The sequence below is a fragment of the Gadus chalcogrammus genome, chromosome 2 (genome assembly GCF_026213295.1).
Source record: "Gadus chalcogrammus isolate NIFS_2021 chromosome 2, NIFS_Gcha_1.0, whole genome shotgun sequence".
Classification (NCBI taxonomy): Eukaryota; Metazoa; Chordata; class Actinopteri; order Gadiformes; family Gadidae; genus Gadus; species Gadus chalcogrammus.
The window spans coordinates 11,805,971-11,826,226 of record NC_079413.1 but is presented as its reverse complement, the minus strand read 5'-3'; the positions used below and the strand labels follow the sequence as shown (position 1 = coordinate 11,826,226).

General features: G+C 45.6%; 1 protein-coding gene across 1 annotated transcript; it reads left to right on the top strand.

The window, feature by feature from the left end:
* Positions 1-23: 23 nt before the first annotated feature.
* On the top strand, positions 24-19,653 carry tecpr1b (tectonin beta-propeller repeat containing 1b). Its single transcript, XM_056580913.1, has 27 exons — positions 24-180; positions 371-458; positions 748-982; positions 1,466-1,648; positions 2,081-2,203; positions 2,398-2,520; positions 3,007-3,181; positions 3,844-3,944; positions 4,214-4,315; positions 7,360-7,487; positions 7,809-8,473; positions 8,967-9,076; positions 9,437-9,592; positions 10,624-10,773; positions 11,073-11,230; positions 11,584-11,699; positions 12,012-12,108; positions 12,484-12,580; positions 12,995-13,074; positions 13,171-13,227; positions 13,423-13,597; positions 14,292-14,427; positions 16,220-16,312; positions 16,472-16,578; positions 17,370-17,489; positions 18,129-18,255; positions 18,441-19,653. The coding sequence occupies exons 3-27, from the start codon at positions 758-760 to the stop codon at positions 18,497-18,499; spliced, it is 3,663 nt and encodes a 1,220-aa protein (XP_056436888.1). The 5' UTR covers positions 24-180; positions 371-458; positions 748-757; the 3' UTR covers positions 18,500-19,653.
* Positions 19,654-20,256: the final 603 nt, after the last annotated feature.

The window sequence follows — 20,256 nt, the reverse complement described above, 5'->3', positions numbered from 1 at the left end:
GCACCTGCAGCGTTGCGGCCAATAAGACACTTAGCTCCTCCATTTCCTGTTGTGGATTCGGAGTTTGAGAGATAAATAATACCTCTGGTCCATAATGTAAATGTATCATCAGTACTGGGAGGTTTATACAATTATAATTTTTGGTCAAAGGCTCTTAACGTGCATCAAAGCACCCAATACGTAAGTAAACCCTTTGGTGCGTTGTTGTAGTTCATGTGGGACAACTGTTGGAAAGCTTATCCCATGTAAACAGCTTATAGCCGTCATTGCAGTACAGGAATCCCTGAAAACAAATATATAATGCATTTTATGCAAGACACGCATAGACCTGTATTATTGAGACGGTTTAAATGCAAGAATTTCCAAACAGGAGAGATGCCACTCATCGGCTGTACCTGATAGCATGACGCGTCTGTTGATATTCCCTTGACAACAACGGATCGGATACCAGTACTCAGGTAGGCTATGCTCTTTGAGCACAAATGTCTCTGCGCCATTATTTTCCTATCGATTCTGAATTGAAATACGCCTTAAGTTTATAGCCCATCTACATTTTTGTTATTACACTTTTCTTTATGAACCTGTACTACTACCTACCTATATTTTAGAATGACCATGCCTAGTCTACCTGTTTAGCTTTGTGTCTCCAATTGAAACAAGAAAGATCGTGATAGTACGAAGTTAAAACCCAGAATAGCCGCTGAATGATCGGAGATTCGACCCAGCTTCTACTACCTCTATAACCAGGCCCACCACCATGCCCATAACGTTGCTGTGGGCGGTGGACGTGTATGGACGGGTGTACAGCCTCTCCACCGCCAGTGGGCGCTGGCAGCGAGGGGACGACAAGCTCTTGGAGCTCAAGCGTGTGAGTGCAGGGAAAGGGCGCAGCTGGGGAGTCGGCTGCGACCACCACGTCTACCTGAACTTGATGCCAAGCGAGACCCCAATCCGCTTCCGGGAGGAGACGTATGAAAACCAGGTATGAAAAGAGTTTATGCAACCCGGCTGCACCAATTTTTATTGTATTGCATACATTTTAAAATATATCTGGTTGGCAGTCTGGTTCTCTGGCACGTTTTGAAATAAGTAGTCATTTGCTGCATGTCCTCCCCTCTATCTCCCATACCTTCCTCTCTATCTCACTCTATAATAAAGCATTCAAATGCAAAAATAAATCTTTAAAAGAAATAAGTGTTTCTCTATTCATGCATATATTACATGTCAATACAACTTTAACGATAATTATTGCAGATATTTGGGATTTTGTTGCTTACAATTTGTTGCTTACTCACTTGACTAGTGAGGGGTATATCTAAGTAGTGTGTATGGATTATAATATTTCCAATACATTGATCAGACACTTTCATCCCAGGGTGATCGTGTTCCTATGCTTACACCCTGTATGACCTGGCCTCCTGGTCCATCTCTTCGTTGGTGTGTGTGGGTGTGTGTCTGTGTGTAGCGGTGGAACCCGGTGGAGGGCTTCACAGACGTGCTGCTGCCAACCGACCGCTGGCCCTGGAGCGACGTGACGGGGGTGAGCGCCCAGCCCCTCCACAGCTTTGCTTGCCACTCCCACAGCTGGGAATGGGAGGGGGACTGGTACGTGGACCTGACCTGCGGAGGGGAGCCCAGCCAGACTGGGGTGAGTGGCAGAAAAAACCCATATGCATGCACATAGACACACATGCGTGCCTGAACACACGCACGTACACATGCACGCAGACATGCATGCCTTGGGCGAGCGCACAGACAGACACACACACACACACACACACACACACACACACACACACACACACACACACACACACACACACACACACACACACACACACACACACACACACACACACACATATAGATGTCTATCATCTTTCCATCTATATAGTTCTGTTTCTCTGTCAACCTTTCCCTCTCGATTCAAAGGAGCTTTATTGGCATGGATAATAAGCAGTTTACAGCAACAAAGGAAAAAATAACGACAAATAACACAATGATGTAAACTTGCAAAAAGATTACGGTAAACCTAAAATATGAAATCTAAACCTCTTCTCTGTCGATGTCTCTCTCTCAGGGCTGGGAGTATGCGGTGGACTTTCCTGCTAACTTCTCTCCAGAGAAGAAATGGAACTCATGTGTGCGTCGCCGCCGCTGGATCCGCTACAGGAGATACACTGCACAGGGCAGCTGGGCCAAGGTCTGACAAATTACTTGATAGTAAATATTGTTAGCGTTTCGTTGGTAAAGTGATAAACATAATTGATATTTGGTCGAACCTTTACAGTTATCAATGACTTAATCACCAAATGTCTTTCTAGCATTTGGCTAGCTGGCTAGCTCTATGGTAACCAGACAGACTATCCAGTCCATCATTTGCCTGTGGCTCCTCAGATCCCCCTGGACCAGCCCCAGAAAGCCCCCCTGCCCCTGTGTGACATCAGCTGTGGGGGGTGGGAGATGAGCGACCAGTCGGGCCGGTACCCTTGTCTCTGGGGGGTGTCCCAACAGGGCCAGGTCAGTACCACTTCACAGGCACTTCCTCATTTCTTTTGCATTATTATGATATTATTATTTAATTGTTAAATAACATACATACACTTATTAAAGTGCATAATGAGTAAACTATCTGAATTTCATGATCAGCAAAAACCTAGACATGCATTACAGTGAGTATACTATACTTATCAGAAGGGAATGGCATTGCTGTTCTGTTTATTAAGAGGAGGATTTCGCCACTAGGGAGCAGCATATGACCTCAAGATCTTTCATAAGAAAACTTTGACGCATGCCCCATGCTCTTATGCCTCTGCCCACCTTTCAAACACATGGTCAGTCGGTCAATAGGCCATGGCGATCTTTTAATTGATGGTCTTATCTGTCTACCACTGTAAATTCTACCCAACAGAGTGTAAACAGGGGGGCCACCAAACTTGACATTCAAGTGTGTGTGTGTGTGTGTGTGTGTGTGTGTGTGTGTGTGTGTGTGTGCACCATCCCCAGGTGTGGTTCAGGGAGGGCATCCAGCCCCGGGTCCCGGAGGGGTCCTCCTGGGAGGAGGTGGGAGTGCCCAAGGAGGTGGCCCAGCTCTGTGCCGGCCCTGGAGACCTGCTGTGGGCGCTGCTGTGGGACGGGAACCTGTTGGTGCGCATGGGCCTCAGCCTGGACAGCCCCACAGGTACACACCGCCTGGACCCGTCAGGCCTCATACCTCATGTAGTATCCACACAGTAAATACTCCAAAGAGGACTACACTACCTCAACTGGTAGAGCACAGCGTTCACGCTGCCAGGGTAAGGGGTGTTACCGCTGTATCACGCAGGATAGAATATACACTCTCAAAGTATTGTACGGTACTTCGGATAAAAATGTATCGATGCACGTAATTGAGACTTATTGACCAGCTTTTGTCTCATGGGATCTGGGCCAGTTAAAGCAAACAGGAAATCTTTAGGAGCGGTGTGTCCTCAAATCAGCTAAAATCACAAAAAAAAAGAAAAAGAATCAGTGCTGGCTAATAATAAACTTGCAGGAGGGTCAGAATAGTTGAGCATTTTTAAGTGAATAGAATAGAATTGTTTCAAATAGAGTTTTATTTGATCTAAGGGTGAATCTGTTGTGTACATGCACAACAAATTGTTAGAGAGATGGCAATAGAGTTGGCAATAACAGAAAGGTGCAATCTATATCATGAAGTGTACGTACAACAAAAAACTATAACAATCCATTAGAGGCCCATAACAGATACATACCAACACTGTACATAATAGTACAAGTTGCCGTGCTGTGAGATACTAAACCGGACATCCTCCTGCGCCCCCTTGTCTCCTGGCCTGTCAGGGAGCTCTTGGGTGGAGGTCGAAACACCTGGAAAGGAGGTGGAGGCCCTCCATGTGGCAGTAGGGGTCAGCGTGGTCTGGGTGGTGACTAAGGACTTTAAGGTACATGGATAAAGGGCCCTTATTGTCATGGTGTATAGGTATGCAGTATCCTAAAGGGGAAATATAGAGGGCGCTAATGTGGAGGTATACAGGCTCTTAATGGTGACGGTACGCACGCTTCTAACGCGGAGGTGTATGTGAAAGTATACACGGATGCAAGTAAATTCAAAATGCAATAAAATGTGGAATCGAAACTGACTAAATGTAGAAATTAAGGTTTGATGGATGTGGTTGATTTGCTGTGTGTTTGTGCGTTTGCCTGACTTCAGGTGTGGTTCCGGCGTGGCGTCAACTCCCATAACCCCTGTGGCTCGGGCTGGATCAGCATCGGAGGGGAGATGATGATGGTGGACGTTGGACTCCACGACCAGGTTGTTAAATGTTTTGCAGACATGCGCGTGTCACCAACTTCTGTTACAAAGTTTAAAATCACTTTACAATGCCTTCCCGCAACCATATCACAGTAGCGCTATACAGTAGGAAGCACCAGAAAACCCGTTTGGTAGTCACGTAAATCGGGGAGATTTCCATTCAGAATTGGAGTTTAAACTTAAATAAGAAGAATATACGGAAAATATGTTTAGATATTGAATAAAGATATATTATCTGTAAATATATGTATATCAGTGGCGGCTGGTGGTAGGACTGCATGCTTGGTTGCCATTGGCCTGCTTGCAGTGTTAGTGGCGTATGGTGGCATAAGTATGGGAGACTCAAATTGTTTCACGGTGTTTTGGTGAACTAAAAAAGATAGATAGATAGATAGACACTTTATTGATCCCTTGGGAATGCTCCTTCAGGGAAATTCAAAATTCCAGCAGCGGTAGTACAGACAAGACACATAAACAAGCACGAAAAACACAAGCTAAATTGCAACAAGACATTGTATAAATAAATAAATACATTTTAAAATAGCAGGGAGGGATAATTATGTGAATAAAATAGATAAAAATCCACCAGTGGCAGCATTCTACTTTGAAAGCTGGTGAGCAGCATGTCTTGGAATACAAAGGCAGAAGGAAAGGATGCAAAGCCAATTAGTCAAATCAGGCCTACTCTTGATTTGTAAAACTAAATAAAAAAATCTTGGCCTATCGTTGGGTTTATTTTTGTTTATTTTCAGCTACAGTTGTTTTAAGAAAAATGAAGACAAAAGAACAAAAGTCATGCCATTTAAAATACGTCATGCTCATCATGAATCATTCACTAACATCCTTTCCACAATATCAAACAAAATGGTCAGAGTAACAAACGCTTAAAAGAACAACAAGAACATTATTTCTATTAACATGGGTTGTAAGCCTCACAATGTTTGAGGCAAATGTGGATGTTAGTGGTTGTTTCAGAATGTTGGTCATGGTGTTAAAGGTCCCATGACCTTTATTTATTTATAGATCAAGTCAATCATCCTCGCTGTTTGTGTTGCAATACCAGTCATACCAAACAGGATTTTTTTAAAGTGATTTCAAAATTACGACGTGTTTAGCTCCACGTTTTCGGCACCCTTTCAGACGGCTTGGTAACCCAACGGAGGAGTACAGAAAAGTAGGTAGTCTCAGCGCGGATCTCAGCGCACGTTTGACCTGACCGAGGGAGCCGGAGCGCTGGAAATGGGACTCGTTCTTCAGAGGTCTACTCGTGAATAGACTTTGGCGCGATTCAGACCCCTTAGCTAGTCACACCCACTCAGAGGAGGAATTTCCTCCTCTCTCCCATTGAACCCCATGTTATTCACCGGCCGCCAACACTCCCGGGGAAATGAATGGGAGTCAGTGGAGGCTGAGGGAGGAACGACCTCAAGCAGTAATATTCAATAGGCGATGGGGGGTGCTAATGTCCCTTTACCCAGGGAAACAAACATTACATATATAAAGGCATTAAAGTATTCATATTTAAAGGCATTAATTCAATACAGTAGTCCAGGCAATCTACATTTTTTATTCTCTCCTCACTACCTCTCTACTCACTGGAGAAGCCTCCACTGATTTATATATTCATACATGCATACATTTTTTTTCAATAATATTTCCTTCTTCTTATAAGCATCCTGTTCTTTCTGGTGTGACACTCAAATATCCTGTCCAGGAGTCATAAGGTACACTGATTGAGGTGATTGTTGAATCTTAGTATCTACTATCTTATAATTTTTTTTTTACCCATTTTTCCTTAACCTTTTAAAGATACAACAAAAACACCAGCACCATTCACCCAGTGCATGTATAATGTGAAGCAAATGCAATTCAGTGTGATGAAGACTTTACGATCACCACACAATACACAACACAATACACTCCCTGCAACAGTACATGTACTGCAAAGCATTCAGTGTACTGCCTCCAGTACTCAGCGTCTCTACACCTGGCTCTCTAATGCTGGGACCGCTTCATCTTACCACCGCTTCGGGTTTCACTGCATATCAGGCTGGGTCAGGAAGGCTCAGGGGTGTTTGGAGGTAGGGAGTGGGGCAAGGGGGACATAGTGCTGGTGGTGTTGTTTGGGGGGGGGGGGGGGGGGGGAGGCGGCATCTTGTCTTGTCTTGGCTCTGTGTCTCACTGCTGAGTGGGCTCTGCTGGCACATACCTCACCCTCGCACACAGACAAACAAGCGCATACACATCCCCCCCCCCCCCCCACCGCACCACCGTGTTCTCGGCTGTCTTGAAACGCGAGCACGGGGCCAGCCGTTTCTGTCAATGCCCCCCGGCACTACTTGCACCCTGAGCCTGGCCATATATATCCCCCTCTACCGGCCTGACATATGGGACACTCCCTAATTAGAGCTAGCTGTCCTCATCATAGCCCATATTTCATACTCCAAGCCAACGGTTATGGATATGTCGCTGCCCATGCACAGCCCGCTGTGGGAGCCGGCCGTACAGCCTTATAAAGTAGCGCCGGCCTGCCTGTGTCTGGCCCGTCAGGATAGGATTAGGTTGAGATGACCTCTGACCACAATGCAAACGTCAACGTGGCCTGGTGTTTTAATAGACGCCATTGAAAATTGTTTTTCAAATGTGGCCGGTGTAAACAGCAGGTGAGCGTTTGTGTGAATTTGAGTGGGTTAACGGTATTGTCCCTCTCGTTATCTGACTTACTTTGTTTAAATGTATACTTTTGTGTGTGTGTGTGTGTGTGTGTGTGTGTGTGTGTGTGTGTGTGTGTGTGTGTGTGTGTGTGTGTGTGTGTGTGTGTGTGTGTGTGTGTGTGTGTGTGTGTGTGTGTGTGTGTGTGTCCCTGTCCCTGGGCACGTGTGCTACATATATTTGTGTTTGTGTGCATGTATGTGTGTATGTTTGCGTGTGTGTCTGCATGACCGTTTGTGTTTGTGTGTGTGTGTGTGTGTGTGTGTGTGTGTGTGTGTGGGTTTATGTATGTGTATGGTGTGTCCACGTGTCTGTGGGTGTGTATGTGCCAGGTGTGGGCCGTGGGTGAGGACCGAGGGCTTTATTTCAGGATGGGCGTGACCGCGTCTGAGCCCAGCGGCAGCGGCTGGATTCCCATCCTGGCCCTATGGGGGAACAACACGGAATTAGCCCCGCCCAGGTCCGCTAACACACATGTTCACTGCTACTGCTAGCAACCATGCTATCCCATCTAAGGCTACTATTGCTATCATCTCTAGCAATACTGCTGCTGCTAGTTCTCATGCTCTGCAAGCAATGCTACTGCAAGCATATAGCTATTAATACTAGCTAAGCAATATTCAATCCTCTGTTTTATAGCCAGTTGTTGTACTACTTCTCATACACTACTACTGCTACTTTTTATTTTACTTCCAAGCACTGCAACTAGTAGCACCAATACCCTTCCTTCTACCACAACCAACCACACATAAGTAATGTATGCGTGTGCGTTGTTTTACAGAGATGATTTCGGGGGATGTCTGACTGAGGCCTCCCAGGGTTCTGTGTTGAGCTGCACCGACTCCGAATCAGAAGTGGGACCCGTGGACCAGCCCACCCACACCACCGACACCGCCGCCACTCTGGACCCACCTGAGGCCTCCACGACGGCCCCCGCCGATACCCTCTCCACGCCCCCCCCTGCCACCCAGGACGCTCCCAAGTCTTTCATCCCCACCAGCGACAGCTTCATCACCAGCCTGGTCTCGGACCGAGAGAGATCCCCAGCAGCAGCCCCTCGGTCCCACTCGGAGGCCCCCCCGGGGGAGGGGGGTGGGGAGCCCTTGTCATCCGCTGGAGCCGCCCCCTCGTCCTCTCCAAACAGCACCACCCCGCTCCAAACACTGGGGAGCGGCTCAGAAGCAGGCCAGGGAGCGGTCGCTGTTCCCTGGAGCACCGTGGACCTAGAGGGGGTGGAGGCGGCCAGGAGCGGCCAGACATTGGGGGGAGCGGCGGAGACGTCGACGGGGCACGGAGGGGGCGGGGCCGGGGCGGCAGCCACCTACCCCCTCGGTCTGGACCCTCTCCCGGGGGCGGGGGAGTCCGATGCCCCGGTGTGGGCCTGGATCTCTGGAGGGGGATGTGATGTAGACGCCAGCTCTCTGATAAGCTGGCTCAGCCCCACAGGTAGGGACGAACGGAATTCAATGGCCCTCAAAAGTTTTTTTTCATCGTCTTTGATGCAAGAAATGGATCAGTAAAATAATTAAACACAAATAGGTATAGATAGGTGGCCACATGAGACCAGCTAGATGTTCACATCGTCGATTTGCAATAAATATCGTTCTGGCTTTGGCTGAGTGCGGCTCTTGCTTTCTTCGCTCTTGCAAATTCCAGGGGCGAGTAAAGCAAAAACATCTCCTGCGATCGTGCTGATATCTGTTTTACTTTTATCATCGTTATTTATTATACTTCAGATAATGCTTTTTTGATTGGCCCATATATTGCTAGACTTTTATTCATCGGTCTGCGGCAATCCTAGTTCATCATGAACTGAAATGACCACCCTTGAGGTCTGATCTCTTCTCTTTCTCTTACCTGGTGTTTACCTGTCTGTCTGTTGTATACCTGTCCGTCTTACCCATCTATCAAGCATGTCACAAGTGTGTGTGTCCTGCAGGTGCTCTGAGGAGCTCCATGTCGCTGACTCCTGTTCAATCAGCTGCCTGGAGTGGACAGAAGGAATTCCCCAGACAGGAAGTCAGCAAGAAGCCCCTTGAGCGCAGCAACGTAAGATGGATGCCTACTCTCCTCTTACTCACATGGCCTCGCTCAAGCACTGAAGAAGGAAATATGTAATATAATATAATATAATATAATATAATGTAATTGTATTATAATTATATTACTGAAGAGTGTTTTTGCATTTTTGATACAGCTTGTTAGTAGTATCCTCCCATCCCACATTTCTGTATAAAATGAGTTTGCTATGATTGGAAATTATCGCACTGAAAACTGCTTTTGTGGTTAAGTGAAACACTTAACCTTACAATCATCATGGACTGTTATACCATACCCATATAACTACTACAGTATATGTTTTTTAGAACACTACTTTAATGGGATGAACCTCTGCGTCCCACGGTGCAGTCGGTGTGGATACGCAGTGGAGCTCTTCGCTGGTGGAGGGACTGGAAGCCCCAGCGTTGGGTAGATGTGAGCGTAGCTCTGGAGCAGTCCACGGACTGCAACGGCAGGAAGGACTGCATCTTCTTCATCTACTACACCCAGTATGACGAGAAGAAGGTTGGTGCCACTGGTGGTGGGGGATACGGGAGGGTGGTTGATGAGGTGGTGGTGGTGGTGGTGGTGGTGGTGGTAGAAGTATTTGTGGTGATGGTGGTTGGGAAGGTTGTGATGGTTTTAGTGGTGGTAGGGTTGGTAGTGATGCAACAGGTAGTGATGGTTCTGGTTGTTCAGTTCAGTTCAGTTTAACTTTATTGTCCCAAAAGGGAAACTTTGTTGTTGTCTGGTTGTTCCAGGGTAGTAATGGTACCGGGTGCGGTGGTCGTGGTGATCCTGGTTGTAAGGGTGCCACTGTTGGCGGTGGTGCTACTGGTAGTGATGGTACTGGTTGCAGTGGTGGTGGTGCTTGTACCTCATTCACCCTCTAATTGTGACCGCACCAAGGCAGCTGCTGCATGTTGGTTACCCCTTCATGTTCAGTCAAAGACATCAAAAAGGAGCGGGTGATGTATTCTTAGCTCTGTCTCTTCTCCACCCAGAGAAGGCTTGTTTACCTACCACCCGGTTTGGATGTTGGACGGGAGCAACAGACAATGCAGGTCCCCTGCGCAGCTGCTTGTCCTTTTGCTGTGTTGTTGAAGTCAGACCAGCTGATAATGTAATTCCCCCTTGAGGAAACGATTCCGAGCCAAACACGCACTTGACTCTTCAGCTACTCACCATCAGTAGTTAGGGTTAGTGTTTACTGGTACTGCATTCAACTTTATCTCTTCTCTCATTCGCTCTTGCTTTCTCTCTCTCTTTCTCTCTCCCTCGCTCCCTGCCTCCCACCCTCCCTCCTTACCTTACAACATGTTTTGAACTACTTTTCTATGCATCTTTTTGAAGGACACCACTATTTTGCTTCATTAACAGTAACATTGAATCATTGATTAATATCTTGCTCTAATCTTCCCTCTAGAGCGTTGATCCAATCCAATGAAAACAGTATTTTTTGTCATCTCAATCTCCTCCCCTATCTCTGTGTCTGTCTCTTATCGCGCCATGCCTCAACCACCACTGTGGACCCTCCTCTCTCTCCTCCACCTCAGTACCTGCATGTGTTCGTCAGCGAGGTGACGGCCATGGTACCGGTGCTAGGGGACTGCCACCACGCCTTCTCTGTGTACACTGCCCAGCGGACCAGGCGGCGAGGGCCCCTGCTGCTGGCGGCCCCCACGGACCAGGACATGACCGACTGGGTGAGGGGGGGGGGGCATTTTGACAATTTTGACCAATCAGGAAAGAGTTTAACAATAACTACTCTTCCACAAGAAATGTCGCTTCGCCAGTGGTTGGATATTTTTACGGTTGTTCATTTGATTACATATTGCATACCACGGTTCCTTTTAAAAGGGCTGAATTATATCAAAGCTATAGTTTAGGAAGAATGAAGGTGTATTTTTTTTTTTTTTTCTAACCTGAAAACTTCCTCAGCACAGAATAAATTCTCACCCAGTATCCTGGCTGTGTGTGTCTGTCATTGTCCCCGTGTGTTTAGCTGTCCCTGCTGTCCCAGTGCTGCTGTGAGTGGAGGGGCATCCGCGGCCCCCCATCCCGACAGGCCCTGTGGTCCACCACCTCCAAGGGGGACATCATGGTCCACGAGCCCTCCCCCCTCCTAGAGACCACGTCACACCCCCTGGCCTGTGAAGCCATGTGAGGCACTGAGCTCGTCTATCTCTCTGCCTCTCAGCCTCTGTCTGTCTGTCTGTCGGTCTCACAATGTCTTTCCGTCTGGTCACCATGATTTCTTAGTCCTAACTGCTTTCCATGAGACCACTAGAAATAGACACCATTAATAACCAGCAAAGCTTTTGGAAATGATTGTGTGTGTGTGTGTTTGTGTGACCAACTGCTAACCTTGGAGGTAGGTGTGGCTAGAGTGGCTGGATACTAACTCTTTGCTAGCATTTTGTCCTAGCTCTGTTTGTCTTTGCTTAAGAAAAGGTCTAATGCTGGGTGCGAACACTGTGCTGCTAACGCTAACAATGGCTTCCGCTGGATGCAAGGTTCTGGCGGCTGGTCCCGGGACATCTGCGCTGTGTCCAGTCCAACAGTCTCGGGCTAGTGTGGGGTATTGGGTGGGACGGTACCGCCTGGGTCTACAGCCAGACCACCAACCCGGGTAACCTAGCCCTCTCTTTTAAAGCCCTCCCTTATGTACACATGGGTCTTGTCACTTATAGCAACCACGGAATTAGTTATCTCTGCTCTTTAGATTGATTCATCTAATTCTCGGATTGATCTGATTGCAAAATCTTTTTTTGCGTTGTGCTGTGTTTTGTCCGCTTTATTTGAATAAAGAGATTGAACTTGTATCAGCAACTTATAATCATCAATCAATAAATCAGCTCTCAGCGCTTAAAAATTGTTTCCCTAAACATGCACGTGTACTTTTCAGCCATGGATGTGTTTATTAACTCACTGATCTTTGCAGAGGGAGCTGTAGTTCAGATGCAGCCTCAGACAGACGTGCGGTGTATTCACGTGTATGAAAACCAGAGATGGAATCCAATGGCTGGATACACAGATAGGTATACCCATAGAACAGTAAGCATTTTCCCTATACACCCAAATAAGTCCCAGTGTTCTACTATGCTATGGTATTTTACGAGGCTGGTGTTTAATCAGGCCGGAGATTTTAAAGGATAGAGTGTATTGGTAAGCGTGTTCAACTCCTAGCTGAAAGGTATTGGGTCTGATCCCCCAATGTCTGCATGCCTACCTGTAGGCATCCTTGAGCAAGGTTGGCTGCTTACTGTACGATTAAAAGCATATTTTAATACAGTGTGTGTGTGTGTGTGTGTGTGTGTGTGTGTGTGTGTGTGTGTGTGTGTGTGTGTGTGTGTGTGTGTGTGTGTGTGTGTGTGTGTGTGTGTGTGTGTGTGTGTGTGTGTGTCCTCCACCAGGGGTCTGCCCACCGACAGGCCGATGTGGAGTGATGAGAGTGGGCTTAAAGAGGGCACTAAAGCCAGCACGCCTCCCCCCTCGCCTCAGTGGAGCTGGGTGAGGGCTGGTCCTGATAACCTTTACCACCGACGGCCTGTGACTGCACTGCCCTCTGTCCAGTTATTTAAACCTGGTAGCACAGCAATTGTTGTGTAATTTGATTGGGGGACTTGATTATTGTTTTCATTACGTGAGTGTGACATTTGGTGAACCACTAACAAGTCACACGGCTGAGCAGACATTTATGACCCTTTAGCCTTCCATACACGTGTGTGTGTGTGTGTGTTGTTTTGGGTGTGTGTGTGTGTGTGTGTGTTTAATATCTCATGTCAACCTGTTTCATCCTTTCAGCCCCCTGTGCTTTGCTCCACCGGGCTCTCACATGATTTTATATGAATATGTTTGGTTGAGGTCTATTGGACAGTAGAGGAGTAGTGTACGCTAACATCATCTCCCTTCTCTTCCCTGCAGGTGACGGAGTGGGTGGTGGACTACAGCGTCCCCGGGGGAGCAGACAAAGATGGCTGGCAATACGCTGCCGACTTCCCTGTGTACGTTGTAGAGAGCGAGAGAGAGTTTGTGTGATTGAAGCTTCTAAATAGAGTTGTCTGTGTAATATTGACATCTTTGTGTTCATGTGTGAACAGGACGTTCCATGGACACAAGACCATGAAAGACTTTGTACGACGCAGGAGATGGACAAGGTCATCAGACACACACACACACACACACACACACACACACACACACACACACACACACACACACACACACACACACACACACACACACACACACACACACACACACACACACACACACACACACACACACACACAGAGAGAGTCAATCTCTTCTTATTGACCACGATTGCTTGTTCATCTGTGCCAAAAAAACAGGAAGTGCAAGATCACCCTTAGGGCACACTGGCAACAGGTCCCGCCCATCCGTTTGAGTGACATCTCACTGATGCCTTGCCTGGCCCAGAGCAGGATGGAGCAGGTCCCGGTCTGGGCCCTGAGTGACAAAGGGGACGTCCTGTGTCGCCTGGGCGTCACCCCAAAAAACCCAGCAGTGAGGAAACCATTGTTACTAGGATCTGAATCTGAATTAGAATCAGCTACGGTTTTTCTGTTTTGTAATGGGATTTGACTCCAGTTGTACAGCCACACCAGTTGTACAACACACTTGAAATATTTAAATATTTCAAAATATTACATGAAACGGATTCAAAATGTTGTAGAAATGTACTTATACTATAAATACAGACAAAATATGGATGTAAAAACCCAACGTTAATAACTTTTCAAACTAGACAACAATGTCATGTTTGTTTAATACACGTTTTGGTCATTGCCAACATTTATTTTCATAAAAGTGAATAAGTATAAGTGATGACATTATGTAAGGGATAATGTATAGCACGCCGGTCATTGGGGCTTATTTTCGATAATGGCGTTCTATACATTATCCCGCTAATTAGGCCGTTACTTGCCAAAATGAAAAAGTAACTTCCCATTGTGTAATTTTGAAATGTATTTGTTAGCATTTTCATTGTTGATCAGCAGAAAAATAGTCTGCCAAAGACGTTGACGTCGTTTAGCAACCGAATACGCTGGGGTTGATAATTACCGGACTACTTACGGAGTGATACGTGAATGGAGCATTCTATAGCATATAGAAGTAATAAATATATATATTTCCGTCCTACCTACAGGTCATTATAAACAACCAATCATAATCATCGATTTTGTGTGCGGTCATGTAGGGTACTTCCTGGCTCCACGTGGGTACAGACCAGCCCTTTAAGTCCATCTCCATCGGAGGGGCCAATCAGGTGTGGGCCATTGCCAAGGATGGAGCTGTGTTCTATAGGGGGTCCGTGTCGCCCCAAAACCCAGCAGGTCTGTCATATGGTTTTGAATAACTTTGTTCATTTCCAATGTGAAAATCTTTTATTTAACAGTGTGCCGTCCTCGGTATGTGTACTGTCCCTGACGGCCAGCTAAACTCTTTCCCAAAACACCAAGACTCTGCAGATGTATTTCTCACTCCCACAGGTTTATTTGAAGCACGTGGGAAAAGGTGAAACTGCAACGCACAAATAAAAAGGCTGAGAAATCAGAAATCTCATTTGTACTCATCTCAAACTAATAAGCAAGAATATTTACTTGTAAACAACATTATTTGTGGTCATTGCAACCGGGCGCGTGCTGTCCATATGGGAAGGTGGGGCAGCGAACTACCTGCCAAAAAAAAAGTATATTTTTATTCATTTGAATTTCACATTAACTATCTACAGTTTCTGTAGGCTTTCCGACTATTTTGGTCTGTTGACATCAAATTTTGGATGATGGTGGCGATTCTAGAGTTGAACGTGTCGTGCAATGTGGGGCAGTACAGCCCAGCGACCGTGTTCCTCCGTATGTTTATTGCATAACCCTGCAGGCTGCAATAAGAAATGGAATCCGCGCTAAAGACGCCTATATGGTCGTAAAGTAATCTGCCCCATGGTCATATTCTAGAACTGTCGTTGTTTTAACTGAAATTATTCCCCCCGTATCTTTCGTCGTTTCGATATCAGATGCAGATATGGCGAGCAGTGTTGCACCTGTGAATAAGTGTTGAGTTTCTGTTAAAAAAAAAAATTAAGAGGTTTAAATTGGAGGAGAAGTTAGAAATCAAACAACTTGGCCCAGACAGACCGGACATAAACATTATCCAAAACACGCTGTGTTTTGTTTCCCATGTCTACTTTTTCGAGCAAGAATGTGAATAGGACAAGGGGATATATGGACCACTGGTGTGAGTGATGTGAAGTGTGTGTGTGTGTGTGTGTGTGTGTGTGTGTATATATGTATATGTGTATGTATGTATATGTATGTATATGTATATGTATATATATATATATATATATATTATACAAAAACAAATTGTGGGTGTGGTCATACGCCAGTAGTTTCTGCCCTACTGAAATGTAGGGTCACCGCAGGCTACTGATAGCAACCCTAGTACCGTCGTCAAATCAAACACACATGTGCCGCTCGCACGGTCGTAGCTCATTGTACAAAGCAGAGCAAGGGGAGGTGACATGTCCCTGTATGGGGAAAAAAATCTAAAACAGCACGTCTGAGCTTTGTTTTTTCAAAGGCAGTGCAGGATCGCCATTGCTCATTTTACACCTAACGCCATTTCTAGCTACTGGGGGACCATAGGCAGGCTAGGGGAGCTCATATTAATGTTAGAAAACCTCATAAAGTCACATTTTCATGCACAGATCTTTAATGTAAACAGGCCCTGAATAGAAACGCATAGGAAATGCATATTCCTGGAACACATAATAATTCTGTAATGCTGACTAAATGTAAAGCATGCATTCCCCATCTGGCATTAAACTTAATGCTCTTAAGACATTTTCTGACTCATAACAAAACAAACTAATAAATCTAACATACAGTAATCTAACAAAGAAATTGCATAATGAAAGTAAATGTGTAGTACATTATGTTTTTTTACTTATTGATTTTGGCATGATTTAAACGTCTATAGAAATGTTGAAATGTTGCTCTATATGAAGAAACACTAGGTTCTAAACAAATCTGTTTCTAAAATCATATTTTTTCGAAATGTTTAGATTAGCATAATGTATAGATGTATAGATGTTTCAGGAATTCAAATGAGTCTGTGCCCCTGCAGGAGAGTGCTGGTACCACATCCCCAGCCCCCCCAGGCAGACCCTGAGGCAGCTGTCTGTAGGGAGGACCTCTGTCTTTGCCGTGGACGAAAGCAGTGAGTAGCCAATCACTGCCGTGGAGCAGAATGAATTAGAATTGGAGTAGAACAGGTTATTTGCTCTGATTTCAGCTTGGAAGTGAATCTCTTTCTCTCTCTGCCTCCCTCTCTCTCTGCCTCCCTCTCCCTCTCCCTCCCTCTCCCCCCTCGTTCCAGGTAATCTGTGGTACAGACAGGGTCTGACACCCAGCTACCCCCAGGGCTCTGCTTGGGAGCTCATCTCCAACAACGTGACCAAGGTGTCTGTTGGACCACTGGACCAGGTCAATATCAGCACTAGTAACCTCAGTACTGAAAGATGGATCTTACAATAATAATAATAATAATAATACATTTAATTTAGAGGCGCCTTTCAAGACACCCAAGTTCACCTTACATAGCATATAGTCATCATACATTTTTTTTAAAACAAGACATTGTGGAAAAAATAAATAAATAAATAAATAAACATAAGCAATAAGAAATAAATAAAACAAAAACAAGATAAAACAAAACAAAACAAAGAAAAAAACAAACAAACAATCAAAACAGTGATCAGTTAGACGTTGTGTGCGAGTTTGAACAGGTGAGTTTTGAGTTGTGACTTGAAGGTTGTAATGGTGTCTGACTGTTTTAAGTGTGGGGGGAGGGAGTTCCAGAGCCTGGGTGCTGAACAGCTGAATGACCGGGCACCCATTGAAGTGAGTCGTGATGTGGGGATACATAGTAGTCCAGCAGAGGTTGAGCGGAGGGAGCGGGAGGGAGTGTATTCTTGGAGGAGGTCGCAGAGATAACTGGGGACTAGGTTGTGGAGAGCTTTGTAGGTGAGGAGTAGGGTTTTGTATTGGATGCGGTAGTGTACTGGGAGCCAGTGAAGTTGAATGAGGACAGGGGTGATGTGGTCAGATGTTTTACAATGGATGGATGTTGCATTCTTTTTTTCAGTCAAGAAATTTGATTGAATAAAAATATATAGATAATTTCCCTATGCTGTATTTCTTTCTGTATTTTTAACATTTCAATGGACTAACTAGCTGAGTCTTGCTGGGTTCTGCTTCCTCTCCCTGTCCCCCAGGTGTGGGCCGTAGCAGATGGGGTCGAGGGCTTCCCAGCGGAGGCTCCGGGAACGCTCTGCCACCGGGTGGGCGTGGGGCCCATGCAGCCCAAGGGCCATTCCTGGGACTACGGGATAGGGGTGAGCCCTCAGCTAAACCATATCAGTAACCCATGTCAGCCGGCACTCTACCTGTCTGTGTATCGGCCAACACACTCGACCCGTTGTGGGCTGTTTGAAGTTGGCACTGGTGAGATTGACTCGTGAACCTGAAGTTGTGGAAGGTTTCAACCCACAGTTGCCGTGCCAACTCGGCATACCTATTGTATTAATGTTCAGGTTTTTTTCGACTCCCTGCAATGAAAGGGCGTGGGTTTGATCCCCAGTGACTTCTTCCTAGAGCAATATGCTCCAACACATAGCTACTTAAGTCATGCTTGCCTGTAATTACTTTAATTAACTACTATGTATGTTAATTATGGCCCCCATGGCTCCTCACCATCCCTGGGAGGATGGATCCCCCACACTGCGTTCCTTCTCAAGATGTCTTCCTTGTTAATTAAGAGGTTTTTTCGCCCTTTGGGGTGCTAGGGGGTATCATTAATATATGGCTGTAGGGCCTCTTTAAAATCTGAATCTGAATGTACTGCAAGTTGATTTGAATGAAACCGTTTCCTGAATAACTCCATAGTAAACAGAACGAAGTCCTGAACATGCTTGGATGTAAAAGTTATCAGTTTTGTGTGTGTTTGTTTGTGTGTGTGTGTGTATTTGTGACAGGGAGGATGGGAGTACATCAGTGTAAGGGGCAACGCCACGGAGCCGGCGCGCACCATTGTCCCTGCTGCCATAGCATCCCAGCAAAGCCCCCTGCCCCCGCCGACCAGAGAGAACGGGAGTGCTGTGGGTGTGTAGAACACCCTCCTTCTCACCTAGCTTGCTCTCCTCCTCCTCATTTACTAGTCTCCTTGCCTTTTCTCTTCTCTCCTTTTCTCTTCTCCCATCTCATCTCATCAACGGTTCTGTCTGTCCTCCTCTCCTCTCCTCTTACCTTCTCTCGACTTACATCCTCTCTCCCTGTATCTGCCTCAGTTCTACTTGTGCCTGTGTCCCCCCCAATGGCCCTCAAGCCCCCCTCAAGGAATGACTGAATGAATGGATGGATGAACGACCCTACCGGTGTGCTCCTGCACAAGTGAAGACGTGAGCGATGATGAAGAGGATGATGCTGGTATTGGTGATTATGGGGAGAAGATCTCAGACTGTTGGAGTTATGTAATGGTGAAATTGTTTCCATCATCAGCAATCGTCTAATTGCTCAATACTTTCGGAAGCACGTCACTATATTAAAAATGAGGCACAAAATGTACATTACATTATGTGTGTATAGTGCATATGTCAATATGCACAACAAGAATCAAGTCCTGTTTTATTGTGCAGGGCTCATTAAAGATGTGTTGCAAAAGTATGACATCAGCTGTTGCTGGGCAGTTTGGTTAGAATGGTATCCAAGTGGACAGCTGGACATTTTGTTGGGACTTGTTAATTGGTTGCTCCACTCGGATGTGGGAGGAGTCAGTCACGAGTACTACAACAGCCAAGGGAACGCATATTCCTTCTGCCTGAATGACAACATGCATATTATCACCTTGGTTTCCGTCCCGTTGAGCCCTCTGATGTGTCAGTGCTGGAAATTGCAGTACGTCAGCATAACAGTAGTACTTGACTTGAGATCTTCGGATCTCTGTACAAATCCCATAACAACTGCAGTTCTGAGTACTTGAACGCATTTCGGTGTTCAGATTTTGTATCCTTCTGGAATCCTCCCCTGAAGTTCTATCTTTCAATACCGTATCTTTCAATGAGGTTTACTCAAATTCACCTACATTTCATCACCTAGGTGTGTAGAATCTTGTTTGCTGTTTAATGTTTGCGTTTGTTGTGTGTGTGTTGATAATTTATCACATTTATGAAATGTGCTTGTGAATTTATTTAGTTGTTTTGTCTGTTTTGATTCTCTGGGCTGCTTGTTAGGTCAATAGAGCATTATGACTTTGTGTTCTCCCAACAAAATAAAATATATTAATTTATTAAACAATAAAAATCTATGCTAAATCAATTAGCTTCCTTCCCATGAAACATATCCCATAATGTTTTCTTCTCAGTATTATTTGCTTCAGACCCAGTTTAGCCCTGAAAGGTCAATCTGTACACAGCAGGGCTGAGCAACACTACCACTTCTACTGTACTCTAAACTAGGGGCTTCCGGCTATGAAATTAAACATAAAACCAGCTTCTGCCTCCTGTCATTATTCAACAATCAATTTGGTAAATATTCTTTATACTTGGGGAAATATTCACCGTCTTGTCAATTAGCAGATGCTTTTATTCAAAGCTACTAAGTGAGTTCAGATACAGGTCATTACGAGGTATTTGCTATATAATGCCTATGCATATACTGCAGACATTGGGTTTTGAACTCGAAACCTTTCAGCTAAAGTTGACCAGCTGCCAACACTAGGCTGTCCTGCCAGACAGCTGGCTCAGAGCAATTTGGTCTTCCACAACATGCCCTAAATATTTGATTCAGACATTAACCATTGCCAAAATACACCCTAGACTCCAAGTTGTATTTTGCTAATTTTATTTGAAAATTTGACAAATTACTGAGTGGAATTTGAATACTCTAATGCCGCTTTTCCTCTGCATGGTACCAGCTCGACACGACTCGACTCAGCTCGCATTCTTTGCGTTTCCATCGCGAACATGGTATCTGGTACCTGAAGTGGCTGCTTTTTCTAGTACCGCCTCGCTCTAGGTTCCAAGCGGCTGAGCCGATGCTAAAAGGTGACGTCGGCAGACGGCCGGCCACTGATTGGCCAGAGAGTGTGACGAAGTCACGAGAGCG